General features: G+C 46.8%; 1 protein-coding gene across 2 annotated transcripts; it reads left to right on the top strand.

Moving 5' to 3' along the window:
- Nucleotides 1–6,847: 6,847 nt before the first annotated feature.
- LOC128408672 (uncharacterized) lies at nucleotides 6,848–18,963 on the top strand. 2 transcript variants are annotated; one of them, XM_053378662.1, is made up of 7 exons: nucleotides 6,848–7,118; nucleotides 10,662–11,144; nucleotides 12,361–12,456; nucleotides 13,080–13,184; nucleotides 14,898–15,061; nucleotides 16,350–16,453; nucleotides 18,289–18,963. In XM_053378662.1, exons 2-7 carry the CDS (start codon nucleotides 10,670–10,672, stop codon nucleotides 18,488–18,490), a joined length of 1,146 nt encoding a protein of 381 aa, XP_053234637.1. In that variant the 5' UTR covers nucleotides 6,848–7,118; nucleotides 10,662–10,669; the 3' UTR covers nucleotides 18,491–18,963. The 2 variants fall into 2 exon arrangements, with proteins under 2 accessions (XP_053234637.1, XP_053234638.1); XM_053378663.1 differs by lacking the exon at nucleotides 6,848–7,118 and adding an exon at nucleotides 7,192–7,330.
- The last annotated feature ends 2,379 nt before the right edge of the window (nucleotides 18,964–21,342 follow it).

Below are 21,342 nucleotides of genomic sequence, written 5' to 3'. Positions count from 1 at the left end.
CTATTGTTTGTTTTTTGTTTTGCAAATTTTTAAATTTAGTTTTACATAATTATTATACCCAACAAACATAACAATTCCAAAGGAAAAAGAAAGAAAAAAAAGCTGCTCTCGAAACTTCAGACCTCCTGCCCTCCTTCCCTCACTTCCATTTCTAAATTTTATTCCTGCATCTCTTACTGTACTGTAACTATTATATATGCATAGTGTCCAAAGTTCATGTTACTTTACAAGTGTTATTGTACCTCGGGTTGCAGCCGCTTCAGGTTGCGTTTTTTCGGTTTGCGGACCGCCAACACCAGGGAGTACCAGAACAGGCTACATCCAGGTTTCGGTGGTTGCGCATGTGCAGAAGTGCTAAATCGCGCTTTGCGCATGCGCAGAAGAGCAGAAACACTACCTGTGCATGCACAGACGTGGGTTGCGAACGCTGCGGGTTGCGAACGTGCATCCCGCACGGATCACATTCACAACCCGAGCGTCCACTGTATTCCTGTTTACATTGGTCTCTAAGATATGTTATAAAATTATTCCAGTCCTTAATAAAAATTTGGTCTTCCTGATTTCTGATCTTCCCCGTCATTTTTGCCATTTCGGCATAGTTCATCAACTTGGTCTGCCATTCTTCTCTGGTTGGGACTTTGTCTTCTTTCTATCTCTGGGCTAAAAGCATCCTTGCTGCTGTCGTCACGTGCATAAACAGTCTTTTCTTCTCTTTTGGTAATTCCGTACCTATAATTCCTAATAAAAAAAGCTTCTGGTTTTTTAATGAAAGTCACCCTAAACATTTTTTTCACTTCATTATATATCATTTCCCAGAACGTTTTTACCATCCCACATGTCCACCACATATGACAAAAGGTACCTTCTTTCTTTTTACATTTCCAACACATATTTGAAGCGGTTTTATACATTCTTGCTGATTTACTAGGTGTAACAGATACCAGCGGTACATCATTTTCATATAATTTTCTTTCAACGTATAGCAAGCTGTAAATTTTAAATCTTCTTTCAATAACTTTTCGCATGATAAAGGCTGTACAGTGGTACCTCTGGTTACGAACGCTTCAAGTTACATTTTTTTGGATTATGAACGATTGTAATCCAGAAGTAAGTTTTTCCTCGCCGCTGCCTGGAGCCAAGCCCGGACATCCGCGGGGCCTACGGAGCTCTCGGAGGCCTCTGCAAATGCCAGGAGCCAAGCCCCGACATCAATCCACTGTCCATTACAGTGGTACCTCAGGTTACAGACGCTTCAGGTTACAGACTCCGCTAACCCAGAAATAGTACCTCAGGTTTGCTTCAGGATCAGAACAGAAGTACTTTGCTTCAGGATCAGAACAGAAATCGCGGAACGGCAGCGAGAGGCCCCATTAGCTAAAGTGGTACCTCAGGTTAAGAAGAGTTTCAGGTTAAGAATGGACCTCCAGAACGAATTAAGTTCTTAACCTGAGGTACCACTGTACTTTCAATGGGAAAGTCTGCTTCAGGTTAAGAATGGACTTCCGGAACCAATTAAGTACTTAACCTGAGGTACCACTGTATATAAATACTTTTGGAGTCCACATTCCTTTGAGGCCATTTGGTCTATCCCTATATTTGGCCTGGGAAAAATAAATTTCAAGGGTGCAAGTTCCTGGGTGCTTCCAAACACAAGTTTACTGGAGAGTCAGTGCTGCTCATGGTTGCACCTTTTTGCACCATCCACGTGACATCACCATCAAAATGCCAGCGTGTACTTGGAATCTTAGAGTTGGAAGGGACCCCAAGGGTCATCTAGTCCAACCCCCCACAATGCTGGAATCTCAACTAAAGCATCCATGACAGATGGCCATGCAAGCTCTGCTTGAAAACCTGCAAGGAAGGAGAACCCACAACCCCCGGACGGATACTGTCAAACAGCTCTTACAGTCAGAAATTTCTTCCTGATGCTCTTCATCCTTTAAACTGGATTCCCCTGATACACCCATCCTTTGGTACATACACATTTTAGCTGTTGCCCAGTGAAACTGGGACATGCGTGGAATACACGTTTTTCAACTTATTTTCTAACCTGTCAATCATGATGCTTTGTGAATTACTGACTCTGCCATTCATATTCGGGCACCTTTATTACGCACTTTATTATCCGGACATGTCTGCTCTCCCACGCTGCTCCGTGGCTCTTGTGCTTGCACAATTCTCTATTGCTATATTCAAAAACAAAACAAAACCTTTTCCTTGGGCACTGAGATACACAGCCCGATCGCCAACAGGGAAGAGACAGCTGTCAACTTACAGATTTGAAAATAAGGGACCAGCAGCCTCGAAAATATGGGATCAGCAGCCAAATAAGGGATTTTGGCTTAGCTTATACAGAAATCCGGCACTGATGGAGCCATGCTGCTTTGGCTGCCACTGACTGTGTTTTGCAGGGGGTTGGACTAGATGATCCTTTGTTGTTGTTGTTGTTGTTGTTTAGTCGTTTAGTCGTGTCCGACTCTTCATGACCCCATGGACCAGAGAACGCCAGGCACCTCTGTCCTCCACTGCCTCACGCAGTTTGGTCAAACTCATGCTGGTAACCTCGAAAACACTATCCAACCATCTCGTCCTCTGTCGTCCCCTTCTCCTTGTGCCCTCCATCTTTCCCAACATCAGGTTCTTCTCCAGGGAGTCTTCTCTTCTCATGAGGTGGCCAAACTACTGGAGCCTCAATCCTAAGGGTCTACAACTCCCACCAAAGAAGAGGGGCAGACAAAACTGATGAACGACATTGAGATGGCAAAGCTTACAGGCAGAATTGGAAACCAGGAAGAGGACCTCTTTAATAAAGAATGGGGAAAGTTTATAAGTTGAAAAGCTATTGCAAAGGGCTACATACATTGGTAGGATTGACAGAAAACTTGTAGTAAAAATTTGAACTATGGGTGGACAAATGATTTATAAAAATAGAGTTATGAAAGGGATGCAGAGGGGGAAATCAGTACATTAAGATGCTGCACTGGTTGGAGGGTATGCTAAGCAGAAGTCGGGGCTGCCATCCTCCTGGCGCGAGGAGATCCATCGGTCCTTCCCTGCCCAAGAGAGAGGGAGGGAGACTCTCACCCATGCTGCCCGCGAGCCCGGCATGAGGCAGTTGCGGCGGCGGCGCGGCCACTGAAGCATCGCCCTTCTGCGTCCCTCCCCATCCCCTCCTCTTCCTCCTCCCTCAGGCCGCCTTCTCAGCCGCCGCCGCCGCTGCCGCCTCTGGCTTCCCCTGGCAGCACAGCAGAAGTCTCGCAAGAAGCCTTGCCCGCCGCCACCCATCTCCTCACAATGCGCCCCTGAGGGGGAAAAGGGAGAGATGGAGACGCGGCAGCTCATGCGTGCGCTAAGCCGCTGCTTCCCTCCTGAGCCAGGCGAGCATGAAACCTGGGAAATTTAAGGGACATCATCAATCTGGGACAGCAGCGGGAAACGGCGCTGAGATAAGGGAGTTTACTGCTAAATAAGGGACGGTTGACAGCTATGGGAAGAGACCCTGTTTACCAAGGATCTCTCGTCTACGTGACCGCAGTAGCCCAACCATGGTTCGGGCATTGCTTTCTGGTTTTACTTGAAGTTCAACTTCAAGTAAAGTGTTTTTTCACTTGCAAACACGAAGCGGGAGCCCTAAAATGAAATGTTTCCAGTTTGGCAGATGCCTCCTGGCCTTTTGCTGACTCCTGCAGGGGACCCTGTTGCGCAGGTTGAAACACTGAGTTGCCCATTTCAGAAAGTCCTTTTGGTTTTTTTACATGCAGAAAAGGAGCTTAGTGGAATCAGAACAAGAAGAATCTTTATTTGCATCAGCCACTAGCCATAGCAATGAAATGAAATGAAATGTACTGAAGATAGAGGTAAAAACTTAACTATAGAAAATATATCTTGGGGGTTTACATCAATAATCAAATAACAGATCTTATTCTAAATGCCCCTGCTTAGTAGTGATCATCTATGACGAACCCCTGTTTTCTTGCGACAGACCCATGATTCATAGGCATGCGACAGGCGGAAGCGTGGATGAGCAAGTTGTGCTCTGTGCCAATTCTTCCTGCCCAGGGATCTTGACCAAGAAGGCGGATTCCTGGGCTAAGGGCTAGGAAGCTTCCTCTGTTTTCCGTTTTCCGTTTCCTCTGTTTTCTGTTTTTCAATTTCTTCCCTGCACAGAAATCTTCCCCTCCGTCTGAAAAAGGGAGCATACAGCCAGTTTGCATCCTTCTGTTGCTCACACCCAGCCGGGACTGAGCGCACCTCAAAAGCAGGGCGCACCCAACTCTCGCCATCGCTTGGCAGGGGTGAAGGTTGCCCTCTTTTGAAAACATGGGTGAAGAAGAAGAAGAGAAATTGTGCCCAGGCTGGGGGCGACGAGCAGGCTAGAAGAAGCAAAGATCACCAGTGTCAAAGCAATGATTCTTCAACATCAACTCTGTTGGACTGGTCATGTTGTGTGGATGCCTGATGATCGTCTTCCAAAGCAACAACTCTATTCCAAACTTAAAAATGGAAAGCATAATGCTGGTGGTCAACAAAAGAGATTTAAAGACTGTCTAAAGGCAAATCTAAAAAAATGTAGTATAAACACTGACACCTGGGAAACACTGGCCTGCAAGCGCTCCAGTTGGAGAACAGCCTTTACCAAAGGTGCCGTGGGCTTTGAAAACACTCGAACTCAGGATAAAAGGGAGAAACGTGCTAAGAGGAAGGCACGCTTGGCAAATCCACACCGTGATCAATCCCCGCCCGGAAACCAATGTCCCCACTGTGGAAGGATGTGTGGATCCAGAATTGGTCTCCACAGTCACTTATGGACTCATTGTTAAAACTGTGTTTATGGAAGACAATCTTACTCGGCTACGAGTGATCACCAGAGAAGAAGGCAGGCAGGCAGGCATGGTGGGGTGGCAGTCTGGTGGATAATGTTGGGGGGGGGAGGGTATTTTAATTATTTCATTTCATTTCTATAACGATTGATAGTTTTTTTAAAAATCCTCAAAGCGAGTACTCCTCAGAGAATAACAATACATACATCAAGGTTTTTAAAAAGAGAAGGGGGGAGAGAGGTCTTGCACAAGATCTCTTCACTCCTTGGCAAATATAAAAATCTTGCGCAAGACTTCAGTTTTTAAAGTATTTGTTAAAAATGGAAATTAATATTCCTCCCCCTTTTTAACAACAACAACAAAAGCTAAAGCCTCATTTTGCCCATTGAGAAATAAGGCATGCTTACAGGGGCTCTCTTGTAATTTATCACCATGCCAGAAAAATAATTTGGCTGCTTACCTTCTTTCCTAGGAGTACATGAGCCAGGGCATGAGAAAAAAAGAAAAAAGAGGTTGCATCCCATATTGCCTCAGGAATTTTTGTGGTAAACAGAAGCTGTTGGAAATAATGAGAGCTCATATTTTAAAATAAGTGTAGATAATAATCAAGCTATGATCTGCGAGCCTGTGTTGCGTGAGATAAGCCAACCCTGTTAGCAGTGGTCTTTCTAGAACCTTCCACACTAACCCAGTGCTGACTAACCCAGCCTTTCTCTATCTTGAGTCCTCGGAATATTGTTGAACTACAATGCCCATCACCCCAACCGCTGTTCACACCAGCTAGGGATGATGGGGGTTGTAGTCTAACAACATCAAGAGACCCAAGTTTGGGAAACCCAACTTGACAGCAGTCTTTCCATCAGGCCAAAGCAAGGCCTCTCGGCTGTTCTGAGAGAGTGGCTCCATTTAGTTCCTCCTCTTGCCAAATTCTCCATCCCATCATTATTAAGAATGTGATTACTTGTAAAAACCGGTGCCAGAGCTTGCTTACTTTCCCCTTCCCTCCCTGCTTCTTTTTCCTTTTGTGCCGCAACTTTTCAACTGGCCCTCTTTTGCTAGCTGCTCTTGGAACCTCTTCGGCCAGTGAGCAGGGCGAAAACATCTTTAAATAAACACATAACCTTTAACTGCAGTGGTTAGATTCTTCCTCTGAAGCCCCCAAGTCTTAATGTATGAAACCTTTGTAAGTCTTGCCTTTATTAGTTCATAACTGTTGCAACAGTGGCCATGAATAAAACTGGCTGCAGCTCGTGGCTGGTGAGGAGACATTAACCATGATCCCATCTTTGGTCAACACATTAAGCTAAGCTCAGCACAGTGCAGGAGTCAAATAGACCAGGGAACTACAAGCTATAGGCCTGTTATGTTTGTGTAGTGCCAATAAGCTACAGTTTAGTTTACCGTGGCATACGAGCCAGGTCAGTGAGTGCGGCAGCAAAATGATTTTGAGGACCTTAGAAATCCAGAGTGTGTGTGTCAAATACCAGCAAACAACTTTGGATAGTTCTGCAAATCGGCCAAATTCTGCAAGAAACTTAAGCTCTCTTCTGCAAGGGAGAATATTCTGCAATTCAGCATTCCCTCTTCTTCGGCAGAGGGAATTACGCTTGCAGCTTCATGAAACGCAAGGCATAAGCGCTTGAATGCCAAATATCTGTCACAGTCTGGAGGCACCAACTGCCCAGAAGGGAACTAAACACGCATACCTGCCAAAAGACCCAAGTCCTCGTTTGACCCAGGAACCAGAACGGCAGTGAATAAAAATGCATTCCGGTTTTCATACTACCGTTATTTCAAGGAGCCCTGTTGCGTACTGACTCAGGGGATTCAGGTTTGTAATTTCAGAACCTTTGGAGCTGGCGGACCTGACCTGTTTACTGCCCAGGATTTGAAATGGTTCCCTTAAAATGTTCCCTCCTTTCCACATGGGTCACTGTGGGTCGCACTTGCGCCTGTCGCTCCAAAAATCCCCTCGGCCTCCTTCGTGTTGACATCCCTCTGTTATTTAATGTCTGCTGGCCTTGGCAAAACCAAGCTGGGCCTGATTTAGCCTGCTCAGCTAGCAGAATGACCCGTCTTACGCTTCAAGCTCCCTCCCAGGTCCAGTGCTGAGCTGAGCTCCCCTTTCAGTTAGTTGCAGGTTTCCTTGGGAGCTGTCAGAACTGACCAAATCTCCTTGCCCCTGAGAAAGAGCCAAGAGAAGGCCTGAGGTTAGGGTGGAAAACTAGGATTCAGCCAGGAGCTCAACTTTCCCCCCCTAAACTGGTTTGAGAGGAACTCGAGACGGTGACATTCCAGGTACGTCACCAAGAATTTGTAAAGGCTTGGTGTGTGAAGGACAGCTAAAAGTAACAGTGGAGCAGTCTCCCTTAGGAGGTTGTGGGTTCTCCTTGCTTGGAGGTTTTTAAGCAGAGGTTGGATGGCCGTCTGTCAGGGATACTTTAGCTGAGATTCCTGCTTTGCAGGGGTTTGGACTAGTACAGTCTAACTGGGTCATTTCTGCTCTCTGTGTGAGTATCTGTGGAGGGGACGGTTTGGGATGTTTATGTAAAATGGGTTGGGACTTAAGAACACAACGTGCTATATACCAGGCCAGAGATTTGTCCATCTAGCCTAGTGTTGTGGGTCTCCAGCAGAAATCTTTCACTTCACTTGCTCTCAGATCCCTTTTAACGTAAGGCGAAGATTGAATTTGCAAAGCAAGTGATCTACCCCAGAGCTGTGGTTCCCACACCTGAAAACTTGCAGCGTCTCTCCCCTGAACTCCTCTTCCACCAGAGCTTGAACTGACCAGTTTCTGTTCCTACTGCTTACCCTTGACTGAAAAGGCTCTTGACGCAGGTGCAGCCAGAGTGGTGCCTTCCAGATTCCTTGTCCATTGGTCATTCTGGCTGCGGCTAATGCAAGCTGGACGCGGGTGGCGCTGTGGTCTAAACCACTGAGCCTCTTGGGCTTGCCAATTGGAAAGTCAGTGGTTCGAATCCGCATTATGGAGTGAGCTCCCGTTGCTCTGTCCCAGCTCCTGCCAACCTAGCAGTTTGAAAGCACACCAGTGCAGGTAGATAAATAGGTACTGCTGTGGCAGGAAGGTAAACGGCGTTTCTGTGTGCTCTGGTTTCCGTCACGGTGTTCCATTGCACCAGAAGTGGTTTAATCCTGCTGGCCACATGACCTGGAAAGCTGTCTGTGGACAAACGCTGGCTCCCTCGGCCTGAAAGTGAGATGAGTGTCACAACCCCATAGTCGCCTTTGACTGAACTTAACCATCCAGGGGTGCTTTACTTTTTACCTTACCTATCATTCTACCTCACAGAATAAAATCTTCCAAGTTATTCGGCATGTCTTATGATACAGGGAGTGAAGAGATTGCCGGTGCAATCTGCTCAGAAGCAAGTCCCATTGAATTTCATGGGGCTTGCTCCCAGATTTTGTGTGTGTAGGATTCTAGCCTGAGCTACAGTCCAGAAAGCATCCTTTCCGGGTGTCTTAGGAAAGCTGCTTTCTCCCAGCCTTCATGCACACACATACACCCATCATCTGTAATATGGAAATAATAATGCTGCTTAAAGTTTGAGAGGTTAGTCTAGATGCTGCCTGAGGTGCCCCACGCAGCCTTGTCATTCTTGGTTGTCAAACTGAAGTTTGGTCAGGGAACAGTTAGCAGAATAGGCAGGATCGCTGGCTGTGGTGGAGAGGTCAAGGTCTGTTTTTGTTAAAAGATACAGTGGTACCTCTGGTTACGAACTTAATTCGTTCCGGAGGTCCATTCTTAACTTGAAACCGTTCTTAACCTGAGGTACCACTTTAGCTAATGGGGCCTCCCGCTGCCGCCGCGCGATTTCCGTTCTCATCCTGAGGTAAAGTTCTTAACCCGAGGTACTACTTCCGGGTTAGCAGAGTCTGTAACCCAAGGTGTTTGTAACCCGAGGTACCACTGTACATCTCTGAATAGGTGGACTGGAAGGAGAGAATCATAAGGAATGGGGTTCAGTTTTCCTGCTCCCCCTCCTGACTGGGGGTGATCACAGAAAGCAGAACAGCCAACTCCTGAGCCTAGAGATGGGAACACCCGGGCCTGATTTGTTCTCTGCAAAAATCCAGAACTGTGGCTTCAGGTTTCTCCCCACCACTCCAACCACCTTAGAAATTTAAGTGTGGGAGCAAGATCTGTTGGGAAATTCACCAGTGGCCTTTATGCCAAAGAACACGCTGGGACCACTGAGAACTCTTTCTGCTCAGAGACTAACAATAGTATCTGGCCAAGCAAGGATGTCTTTAGGTTTGTAGCAAGACTTCACACTTGAAATGCTTTGAAGATTCAAAAGCTCACCTTGCAGTTTTCTTCATTGCCATTCTTCTGACGGAGAAGATGTTATACAAAATGTACTAGATTAACTGCAAATCATTCTTCTAGATATTGAGCTATGGCGAATAATAGAAAATTGGCTCATTCCGACTTTTTCACAATAGCGACAGTTCCTCTGATATGCAGCCGGATTAATTAAAGTGCAGCAATCACTTCTGAGACTTCACTCTGTTGTTCTTTCCTTACCGATCTTTTTTCCACCTCAGCCTCCCTGTTTTTCGTGACGGGGTTGGTTGCATCTACTTTATAATTTTTATGCCGGTGTCCTAACCACTGCAGGGTCCATTGGGGTCAGCAGATAGGTCATTTCGACCCATCTGAGTTGATGACCGCCCACCACACCCTGAGAGATATTCAGGGCAGCTGCAATGAAACGGACTGTTGAGGGCATTCCTTTTGGGGAGAGGTAATGGATGGGTTGTGCTTCCCCCGCAGGATCCAGCCAACCACCTTATTAGGGGTTTGAGAAATAACTAGCTGGCTAGCAGGAAGGTAGCCATCCCTTATAGTCCCTGCTTCTTGACCTCTGCTTGAGTCGAGTCTGGAATAAGCTCTTCTGCAGGCATCTGGGTATAGTGTAACTGGGTCATTTCTGCTCTCTGTGTGAGTATCTGTGGAGGGGACGCTTTGGAGTGTTTATGTAAATGGGTTGGGACTTAAGAACACAACGTGCCGTATACCAGGCCAGAGATTTGTCCATCTAGCCTAGTGTTGTGGGTCTCCAGCAGAAATCTTTCACTTGCTCTCAGATCCCTTTTAACGTAAGGCAAAGATTGAATTTGCAAAGCAAGTGATCTACCCCAGAGCTGTGGTTCCCACACCTGAAAACTTGCAGGTTCTCTCCCTGAACTCCTCTTCCACCAGAGCTTGAACTGACCAGCTTCTGTTCCTACTGCTCACCCTTGACTGAAAGGCTCTTGACGCAGGAGCAGCCAGAGTGGTGCCTTCCAGATTCCTTGTCCATTGGTCATTCTGGCTGCGGCTAATGCAAGCTGGATGCAGGTGGCGCTGTGGTCTAAACCTCTGAGCCTCTTGGGCTTGCCGATCGGAAAGTCGGTGGTTTGAATCCGCATTATGGAGTGAGCTCCCGTTGCTCTGTCCCAACTCCTGCCAACCTAGCAGTTCAAAAGCACACCAGTGCAAGTAGATAAATAGGTACCACGGTGGCAGGGAAGGTAAACAGCATTTCCATGCACTCTGGGGTTTTTTACGGTGTTCCGTTGCGCCAGAAGCAGTTTAGTCATGCTGGCCACATGACCCGGAAAGCTGCCTGTGGACAAATGCTGAAAGCGAGATGAGTGCCGCAACCTCATAGTCGCCTTTGACTGGACTTAACTGTCCAAGGGCCCTTTACCTTTTACCTTGATGCAAGCTGTAGTCCAGAAACATCTTGACTACTCATGCTGTAACACAACCAGTTTACAATGATGCTCTCTACTAGAAACGTAAGAATTTTCTTCTTCTCTTCTTTCTAGCCAGTGTGATGGATGCGCACTCTCTAATATGTCCCAGTGGCGAAAGGGTTTGTTCGATCTGCTTGAAGCCTTGCCAATGCCCAGCCACGCAACCCTGCGGGCACAGCTTTTGCCCATCGTGCTCCAACCGATCCTGGGTGGATGAACTAAAGGAAAAAGTCACCTGCCCTGAATGCAGAGAAACCTTTCTGAGAAATAAGGCATGCTCTTATGAACCTCTTGGAAAAATGGAAGAGGCCACCCAGCTGACCACAGTGGATGAAACAAAACAGTCAGCTCAGAGTATCTGTGCGATACACAAGGAAATATTAAATCTTTTCTGTGTTGAGGATCAAGCCCCACTCTGTTCAGTCTGCAGAAAATCCTGGGATCATTCATCACACACTGTGATTCCCAGAGGGGAGGACAGTTTTCCAATATCAAAGCCTTCCAATTCTGGCATTATAGGATACTCAAACGCAGCAACTTGCATCAAAGGAAACGGTAAAGAAATGTAGCATTTTGTAACAAAAAGTGCATGGCTTGTGATATCCTGAAGCAAACGTTATGGGAATTATTAGATAAATGTCTGGAAGTAAAACCACAGGTTTATTCTCAGGCTGTTTTATGGTTCCATGCCCTGCACCCTGTCAAGGGGAGGGAGATATACCAGGGCAGCTTTGCAGAACTGGTTTCTTTTGAGGTGGAGGTGGGGATTCAACTCCGCATGCCTAGCTTTTCAAAGGCTTGCAGCACAAAAACGGGAAAAATAAGTCCCCACCAACAGTGAAAGAATAGCTCACAAAAATCTGGAAGGTAGCAGCGATGTACAGGCTTCCGGAATTGATTAGAGCAAGAGAAGGCAAATAAGAGAACATTTTAAAGATAAATGGAAACCATGCCTTGGATTTAGAACATAAATATGGATGAATGTGGTAGTTTTTCCTAGGTAGTAAAATGTTAGGTATAGTATACAGTGGTACCTCGGGTTAAGAACTTAATTCGTTCCGGAGGTCTGTTCTTAACCTGAAACTGTTCTTAACCTGAAGCACCACTTTAGCTAATGGGGCCTCCTGCTGCTGCTGTGCCGCCGGAGCACATTTTCTGTTCTCATCCTGAAGCAAAGTTCTTAACCCGAGGTAATATTTCTGGGTTAGCGGAGTCTGTAACCTGAAGCGTATGTAACCCGAGGTACCACTGTACATATCTGGACAAAATGTTTCCAACGGCTGTGGAAGATATGGTCAGAAATCATTGTTGGTGTAATGGTTCTAGGGGTTGCTCGTGCATAAACCAGCGCCACACCTGGCTGGGTTGCCTGAGTGAACCTTTTCTGTCCGGACAGCCACTCGCCCGTGGCTGTCTCAATCGCTGGCAGAATCCGTCAGTGGGCGTTTCTTGAACTTCTTCCAGCAAAGAAGCTCTTTGATGCCTAGTCTCCGCCTACTCTCCCTGCGCGGAAGCCTTCTGCACAAGGAGGGTGTGGGCAGTGGAGGACCCTTACTCTCCCCGCTGGTCCCCGGCAAGGAGTCATGGGACCGCCTCGCCGATTCCCCCATCTGCCCCCCTTCTCCACTGGTGCTACGCTGATTCTCTTCCCCAGAAGATGGGCTGCCTCTCCCCATCCCGGGACGCTCTCTGGGACCCCTCTGGAGCCCGCTCTCTCCCTCCGGCCCTGATGGCAGTTCCCTGACAGTTGGTTTGTGTTTACCCTTCAAAGGAGAGGTCGTTGGTGGGAATGAGAAGGACAGCACAGATAAGCTCATGCTGATTGAGCCGCAGGTTGACTTCAACTTGGAGGAAAACAAGGAAGAAGGTAAAAAGGCTTTGCTAAGAACGTAAGAGCCACATATCTCAACAATGAGCAATCCTGATTTGCTTGCGGGATATTTACACATCTTCGTTCGTTCCACACTTTTCATTGCATTGTCCCATTGCTTTCCTAACAACAAAAACTCTGTGTTGTTGTTGTTGTTTTGTATAATTCCCCCCCCCCCCAAAAAAGAGAGAAATTAGTGAAATAAGATTATTCTTCCCGGGCCTCTTAAGCAATATAATATTGTGATAGTTTTAACCATCAATCATGGCATTGAACAGCTTGATATTTTATTATTGACTCTGCTGCTATGGCAATTGGATATGGGGCTCACAAGATTGTTTTAGCGCTTATTATGATTGGATTTATGTAGCATGGCTGTCTTATACTCTGCCTGGTGGTGGGGTTCCCGGGGTTTTGGTATTATATTGATTTTATTGTATTTTTAAAGTTGTATTAGTTTAGAATCTGTGTTCGTTGTTGCTTTAGTCGTACATCACCTAGGGAGCATATACGGAGCGGAAATTCGGGCACGCAGCAAAAGCAAGCAAACAAACAAACAAACAAACAAACAAACCCAAACCCCTAAATAAATAAGCAGAGTGTGTTCCCCTTCTTCACAGACACTCCATCAAACTCCAGGGTCCAAAATTCCATAACATGGATCCTCCTGATACTGTTCATCATCCAGATTGTGGGCTTGGTGACAACCATCTTCGTTTTCACAAGTGAGTAGGAATCAGCCGGGTACCGTCAAAAGATTGGTAGTTGTTGAAGCAACAAGCTCATAAATGATTATATTCGCTTGCTTCACTATAAGCTAGTTGGCTTGCTTTGATGTTACCCTTATCTGCGGGACTGGGGTGCTGGGCTCCGAAAAGCCCAGAAAAGGGGAGCTATCTGTAAGATTTGGGTATTTGCCACCTATGACCTCACCTGGGCAGATGTCAGAGACCAGGCTGAGGAGTCCTGCTCTGATGAGGAATGGTGGGAGCCTCCCCCTCTTTCTGTTCCTGACCAGGATCCTGAAGCTGCCCAGGAGCAGTGGAGCAGTACAGATTTGGAGCAGTGGTTTGCAGAGGGGCATAGTTCGGAAGACAACAGCTGGACAGAACTGAGCTAGGAGAAGAAGAACAGGGAGAGAGAATTAACAGACTCCCTTTTGCTGGAAAGTGTCTCAGCACTCAGTCTAAGGTCAAGGAGAGCAGATAAGGTAGCTATGCAGAAGGCCAAATGGTTGCAAGATCAGGTTGCCAGATGAGGAAGTGATGGGGGTGGCTAAGAGGGAAGTGGGTGAAAACCTTAATTGGGGGCATCTTTCCTCCGAGAATGGAATCTTTGTTTTTCTCTATGAACATTAAACATCTCTTTAACTGGTAAGAGACTATTTTCGCTTTGTTCTGCTTATCCACGGCCAAAGGGAGGGAGGAAGCCATTTCCCCAAAGCCTGACAGCAGGTGAAATGATAGGAAGCCCTGGCCAGAGTGACGTGTGCTGCTTTGTGTATACAGAATGTATGAATGTTTGCTTGGGTGCAGACATGCCATCTCCTTGCTGCGGTGCCCATCCTGCGTCTGTAAAGCAGGCTGATTTGCTGTAATTATGCACCTTTCTTTTCTTTTTTAAAAATTTATTTAATCATTTTTTCAATACAGACAGCAACCACAAAAACCACAATAACACAATAACACAATTTAACAATTCAGATTTGAGTTCTGATATACTATAACTACACCTTTTTAACAATATTTCCCCACCTCTCCTCCCCCTACTTCCCACCACTTTCCGCCTTATCTCTTAAGTAATCCTTCCAGATTTCTTCATATTTATCCATTCTTAATTTGCATCGATATGCAATTCATTCGTATGTAGCTAGTCTGTCCATATTGTCGATCCATGTGCTCAATGGGATCTTTTTGCAGCTCTTCCCATTCATCAGAACAAGTTTTTTTGCTTCTAATATGGCACGGTACATCCATTTTTTTGGACCCCTTGTAATCTCCCACGTTTCTGGTATATAATTTAGAATTAAATTCAAATCTCCTAAATAACATTTTTTTTTATTACTCTTGCTATATACGGTATATATATCCTCACCTTGCACCAGTGTGAGGTAATTATGCGCCTTTCTTTAATAAAGCACTAGAGCCGATCACTCTGGTGTTGTAGACATCCTTCTTTGGTTTCCCTGCACCCTACTGCTGCCAGGATCCCACCTTTCGGACTGCGGTTCAGGACAGTCATATAATGTATTTATATAATGATCAGGTAGAATAGCAACAGGTGGGAACAAGTATTGTGAGGGGTGGAGTTACATGACAACTGGCCAGTTGCATTGTGGGAGGTGGGGAATCTTTGTGTCTCCTGCCATGCCCCCTGAGTTCCTTGGGTAGCGGGCAGGTTTCTAGAACAAACAAAACAATGCTGGTTCTCGTCATCAGAGGCTAAAGCTGAGCTACCAGCCCCTTGTTGCCCGTCTGGCTGGATCGTGAACCAAGGGAGCTGCTATCATGTCTTGCAGCTGGAAGGGTCCTGGGATGATGGCCAGCGCCACTGTTCCTCGCTCGGTGCCTCCCTGGCTGTGGTTGCGGACTTGGAGAAACTGGTAAGAGAAGGGGCTTGCTCAGATTGCATGCTTTATACTTTTTTAAGGGCTTCTTTTCAGAGCATGCGTCCTGTTAATATGCAGCGGTAGCCAATGTGGTTCGCTCCAGGTGTTGTCTGACTACAGCTCCCACTGTTGAAGTCCAGGAGTGTCTGGAATGCATCACGACAGCAGTTCCTGCATTGCTATATCCAAACTGGAAGATGTGTCTTCAGTTTTAATGTTTCAACAAGTGGGATGTGATACATAAGTAGCAGTCAAGTGCAACATTCCTTGTTTTCCTAGAGTGGACATGCAAGGGAATGTTTGGTCCAGCCAGTCGGAACTTCCTGTTTCCTCCTGGCCTGGGACATTCTTCCTTTGCATGTGACTAGAGGTGGGTGTGACCTTACCTGTCCAGGTAACAAAAGGACAGGGCACGCAGCGCTCTCTCTCTCTCCGACTCTCTTTTTTACTTCCTCCATCATTGGAGCAGCTTTCTAGCTAAGGTTGCTCTGTTGACTTCCAGCCAACAGAAGACGCTGGGACTATCCCCATATGAGATAGTTCCACATGTATATACTTTGTAACTAAGTCTGCCTTCAGGGATCCAACTGTGAACTGATGATGATGTGAGTAAACTTCTTTTAGTACTTCACACAAGATTGTGACATGTTTATTCATTTAGGAGGGATACAAAGGGGACTTACCAGGAATATACAATTCAATACTGAATTGTATGATATTGAGAGACTTAAACAAGCCTGCAACCAGCTAGCTGCTGTGTGTTAAAAGGGGAATGTGAAACTCTGCTAAGTATATTATATAAACAATATTAATAAGGATAATATTAATATAAGGATATTAATAAACAATATATCCTCTCCTGCCTCTCTGAACATTCCCACGCATCATTGGCTGAAAACTTCTCTATGTCACCAAACGCAGTAATCTATGATTTTCATCTTTATGAGGTTTTTTTTATCATGTGTGTGTAGGCACACATGCACAGACACTCCTATACCACTTTGATAGTATGAAATCATGGCACTGAAGTATTTTTATCAGTCCAACAAACAAACAAATATGTGAGCTTGGTGCCCAGTGCTCCTGAGATGAAATCTAGCTATTAATCTCTCAACTCTGCTCTGGTTTTCATATAAACGCATAATATGCATAAATTTGGTAGCTGGCCCAGCACTTAGAAACAAACAAGTTATTTTAAAGTCAGGTCCCTTGGCTATCCTAAATGTACAAAATCCAGCCCTGAAACATACTGAACCCCACATTCTCTCTCTTTCGGAACCAGAAAGTCGCCATGCAAGACAAAGGCCCCTTTGACCACTGGGTTGGCCTACTCAGAGAATCGGGAGGGAGCTGGAAATGGACTGATGGGACGGATTTCAACAACCTGTGAGTTCTTCATGCCTGAGCACCCACAACTGGGCCACTGCTGACATTCCTGCATTTCAGCGGGTTGGTCTAGATGGCCTTTGGGGTTCCTTCCAACTCTACAATTCTATAATTCTATGAAATGACAACCTTGGGGAGCTTGGCTTAGTCCCCACCGTATATCCATTGCACCATCAGCTAAAGACTCTTGTTCTCAACAGCTGTTTGCTAGACATCATTGGGAATTGCGCTTGGTGGCATTCTTGTGCTGTTTCGGTGTCATTTGTTCTGGTGTTGAAATACTTTGACAATTTACAGGCTCCTTCACAAAACCTGTCCAGTCAGCATACATCCTGATTTGCTTGCTCAAAGCTCATGTAGTGGTTAGACTATGGCTAGTCTTGATTGATCAGCTGTTCGGATTTCTTTACGGTCCAATTGTACCACAGAGAGCATTCATCCTGATCTTCTTGCAGGGTGTTTATATGTCTTCCCTTTCATCATTTGTTTGCCCCACACTTTTCAGCACATTTCCTAACCACAGAAAGTGAGGGGTGTTTTTTCCGTAATGGATTTGCTGCGCTAGGTTGACATTCAATACACATGAACTCCAGAAACCTAATATCTGGTGAGTGCTTGAATCCTTCCTGCAAAGTAGTAACAGGCTGGAGGCATTCATAGTGGGTTGTGTAGTTGTTGTTTAGCTTAATAATAGTAGTAAAACTAATAATAGTAATAATAATAATAATAATAATAATAATAATAATAATACCCTGCCATCTAGCTTGTTGTGCTCACCCCAATCTCTGAATGGCAAGAGGCACCAATGGTTCCAGCACTTACCCAGGGTTTTGTTTTCTTGGAACAGAGGTCAGTGGGAACTATGATGTCAGTCTAGGATATATGTGGTCTAAACCACTGAGCCTCTTGGGCTTGCTGATCAGAAGGTCGGCAGTTCAAATCCCCACTCCCATTGCTCTGTCCCAGCTGCTGCCAACCTAGCAGTTCAAAAGCACGCCAGTGCAAGTAGATAAATAGGTACCGCTGCGGCAGGAAGGTAAACGGCGTTTCCGTGCGCTCTGGTTTCCGTCACAGTGTCCCGTTGCACCAGAAGCGGTTTAGTCCTGCTGGCCACATGACCCGGAAAACTGTCTGTGGACAAACGCCGGCTCCCTCAGCCTGAAAAGCGAAATGAGTGTCACAACCCCATAGTCGCCTTGACTGGACTTAAGCATCCAAGGGTCCTTTACCTTTTTACCTTATATGGATTTTATCGACACATATATACAGCCTGAGCACATGCTGGAGGGGTTCACAGCATTAACACTCTTAGCCAGGGGTAGGCAACCTAAGGCCCAGGGGCCAGATGTGGCCCAATCACCTTTTCAATCCGGCCCAAGGACAGTCCAGGAATCAGCGTGTTTTTACATGAGCAGAATGTGTGCTTTTATTTAAAATGCATCTCTGGGTTATTTGTGGGGCATAGGAATTCGTTCATTTCCCCCCAAAAAATATAGTCCGGCCCCCCACAAGGTCTGAGGGACGGTGGAACGGCCCCCTGCTGAAAAAGGTTGCTGCCCCCTGCTCTTAGCAGATCTTGCTTCTCCATCAGGTCTCCAGGGAAGCCGCAAGCGACAGCTTTGAGTGCAGCACAGAGCAAAACAAGCAAGGCAAGGCTGTTTTGCCCAACATGGGTCTCAAACACACAACCCTGAGATTCAGAGTCTCACACTCTACCTACTGAGCTATATATAATAGTGCATGTCGCTTTGGGCCTATCGGTTGAGAAAGCACCTCTGAATTTTTGCAGGCAAACAGCTGTCTTGTTTACGTGTCTGTTTCCTCTCCCTTTGCAGTTTTGAAGTGGAAGGAGAGGGAGACTGCGCTTTCCTAAGCAAGGGGGTCCTGAACCGTGGAGATTGCTCAGCTGAGAAGAAGTGGCTGTGCAGCTGGAAAGCTCAGGCCAGAGGCGGATTCCACAGCCCTGCTGGGGGACGTGAAACTTTAAGAGCTGACCCCGTGCCGAAGGACCTTTCCACGCTTTTACCCTGTTCCTAGCTGCCACTCCCTCTGTGTGTGTGTGCAGTGATAAATCAGTCACCAGCCCAAGTGACCAAGCTCGAATCCTAGAGGGTAGCCTCCCTTTGGCGATTTGAGCACTCGATAAATGCTTTCTCGTGGCGCTGCTGCTACGAGAGCCAGTAGGCTGAAAAACCAGGCGATGCAAGAAAACATCCTAACGCATTCTGTTTTTAGAAATCTTCTCGTTTCGTTCTCGCAGTTGCAATCTCAAGCATAACTTTCTTGAGAGTCGGTCGCGTTGAGCTCAGTGGGGTTTACTTCTGGGTAACTAGGCAGAGGATTGTGTCTCTGTTTTAGTGTGGGCATTCTCTAGTCAGTTTTAAGAATGGCCTGTGATGAAGATGACCGCCTCAGCTTTCCTTTTAGATGAAAACATGGGCAGGTTTGTGGTCCCCAGGACACCAGGACAGGTGAAATTCTTCAGCAGAGTGCAACCCAACTCTCAGCCACTGAAACAAGTGACAAGCGTCGAGCTCCACCAGTTCTAAAACCTTGCGATTCTGAAATCAGTCCGGATGTATTTCGGACCTGACACTCAGTTGCTGAATGCCCAGGTTAGAATTAACAGTTTTACAGTTCTGTCATGAGACAGAACGTTGCGTAGTCAAAGTTTTCCAAGCAGGGAATGTTTCTGCCTTCACTCGTACAGAAACACTGGTTAGGAAACTACTATTTAGCGCTGCAAGTAAGATATTTATATCACTGTTGGAAGGGAAATCAGTGTGACCTATATAGTAGGAGCATAGAAGAAGACACAATCTGCTGTTTGTTGGTGTGGGACGACCAGTGACATATTTCTGCGACAGCTTTATTGCTTCGTAACCTTTGCTCTGAAAGACGGAGCGTTTCCGAGAAGCAATCCCTGCATGGGCCATGCTGGCGGCCCATGTTCGCTATCATATTTACGCATGTGGCGCATAGCTGGAATACTGCACGTAGATCCAGTATCCATTACGGAGGCTAGCATGACAACACAGCCCTCTGCAAAGCTGTTTGCAGACTCAGCCCGGGAGGGCGGAATTAATAAATGCAGCACTACCAAATGTCAGCACCAATCTTTCTTCCTCTGTACATGCACGTACATGTGTGTGTGTGTGTGTGTGCGCGCGTGCATTTGTGGTCTGTGTTGACAAGGAAACTATGCTGTTCTTCGGGGCCTCGGTTCTTGAAATTCCTCCTTTTATATCACTGTGAAAGGAGGCCTCTGGGCCCCCTTATGGCGTTGCAGGGCCGGCCCTACCATTTGACAGTGTCACTCAATTCAGGAGGCAGGAGCTGGAGGCCAGGGAAGCAGAGCAAGATGTTGGCGTATATGCCGCTCAACCTGCTGTGCACCCACCCCCCACAAGCTTGTTTGCTGCCCTCAGGTTGGGGCAGGACACTGTCTTATCCCCAACCTGGTCAGTTTCTTTACATGGAATGGGAGGAAGATATTATCTTGTCCTTTGCCTCAGGCGGCAAAACGTATTGAGCTGACTGTGTTTGGATGCCCCAGCTCAGTTCAGGACCATGCAGGGTGTGGGTGGGTGGGTGCGCACGCACGTGCGTGCGTGCCACCTATGTGTTGTTTTCATAGATGGGTCACTTCCTAGTAATGTGGCTGTTAATGGTGGCTGAGAGCTAGCGCCATCTCCTGGACTGGATGTATGCAAGCAGGCAGGAAGGAAGCTGGATGAGGGCAGAACCAGATTGGCTTGGCAGTGCCCCAGTCCCCGTAATGGACCAGCCTCCACTGGCGGCATGTTTGCTCACCTTGTGCATGTTACCGTCAAGGGGGCACACGGCACTTGGAGAGGGTGTGTGAGAAGTTTTAGGGAAGTGCTCCTGAGGCCGATGGAGGCTTTCTCTTACGAGCCAGCAACTGGGTACGCTCAATGCCCTCTAGGAGAGGATCCTCATAGATCCACACTACGTTTGTGAAGGAAAAGATGCTCCCCTCCCACTGCTCCATCAGTCCATACTGATTTGGGAAGAAGGAGCCCCACGGTCAGGAGGGAGCCGTCAGTAAATCACACTGTTCAAGTTGGAGTTAACTCTTTATTAGCAATAAAGAGTTACGACCTGCACAGACTTGGCGGAGTGTCGGGCCTAATGAACGCAGCAGCTCATCCCCGGTAGGTCTTGCCCCATGGATCAGTTGCCAAGACTGAAAGTCCCCATCTCCCCACAGCTGTCTTAAGTTCCCTCCTCTCCAGGGTTTTCTCCCCCAAGTAATTGGAGACTGCGCCTGTGTGAAGCCAACCGCTCCTCCATTCTTATCATGCCTCTCCTGGTTCTGGGAGGCCAGCGGGGAGGGGAGCTGGTCGCAGCAGGAGGGGAGACACTTGTGGCTCTTCGCCAGCCAGACTCCTCTCTGCCTCTTGGCCTCCGTCCTACTTCAGCTTCTGCCTCCGATTCTGAACTTCTCTCTGCCACGGACTCTCCCAGCTCACTTAAGCCCTGTTACCTCTTCAGCTTCTGACACCTGCCCTCTGGCCAGTAATCTTCATCCCTCCCCTCATTCCTGAAATATACTCAGAGTCGAGAGTGGATTTCATGCTCTTTATTCAGCTCATAGTGGTGAGGAGGAATGAAAGTCCCTTCAACGTATCTGCTTTATATACATTATTTACACAATGGGCTGCACGTGATTGGCTAATTCCGGAATTCTCCTGTAGGCCAATCAGGTTGTGGATTCACTTCCATCTGGAGCTGGATTGGGTGGCTCCTGCAGACCAATCATACTGCTGCATTGTTCTAGGACCAATCAGACTGCTGCATTCTGAATCCTATTGTTCTGGGACCAATCAGACTGCTGCCTTTTGGATCCTATTGTTCTAGGACCAATC

This window comes from Podarcis raffonei, chromosome 2, assembly GCF_027172205.1.
Source record: "Podarcis raffonei isolate rPodRaf1 chromosome 2, rPodRaf1.pri, whole genome shotgun sequence".
NCBI classification, from domain to species: domain Eukaryota; kingdom Metazoa; phylum Chordata; class Lepidosauria; order Squamata; family Lacertidae; genus Podarcis; species Podarcis raffonei.
The sequence above is the reverse complement of the archived record's forward strand: the minus strand, read 5'-3'. Positions and strand labels throughout refer to the sequence as shown.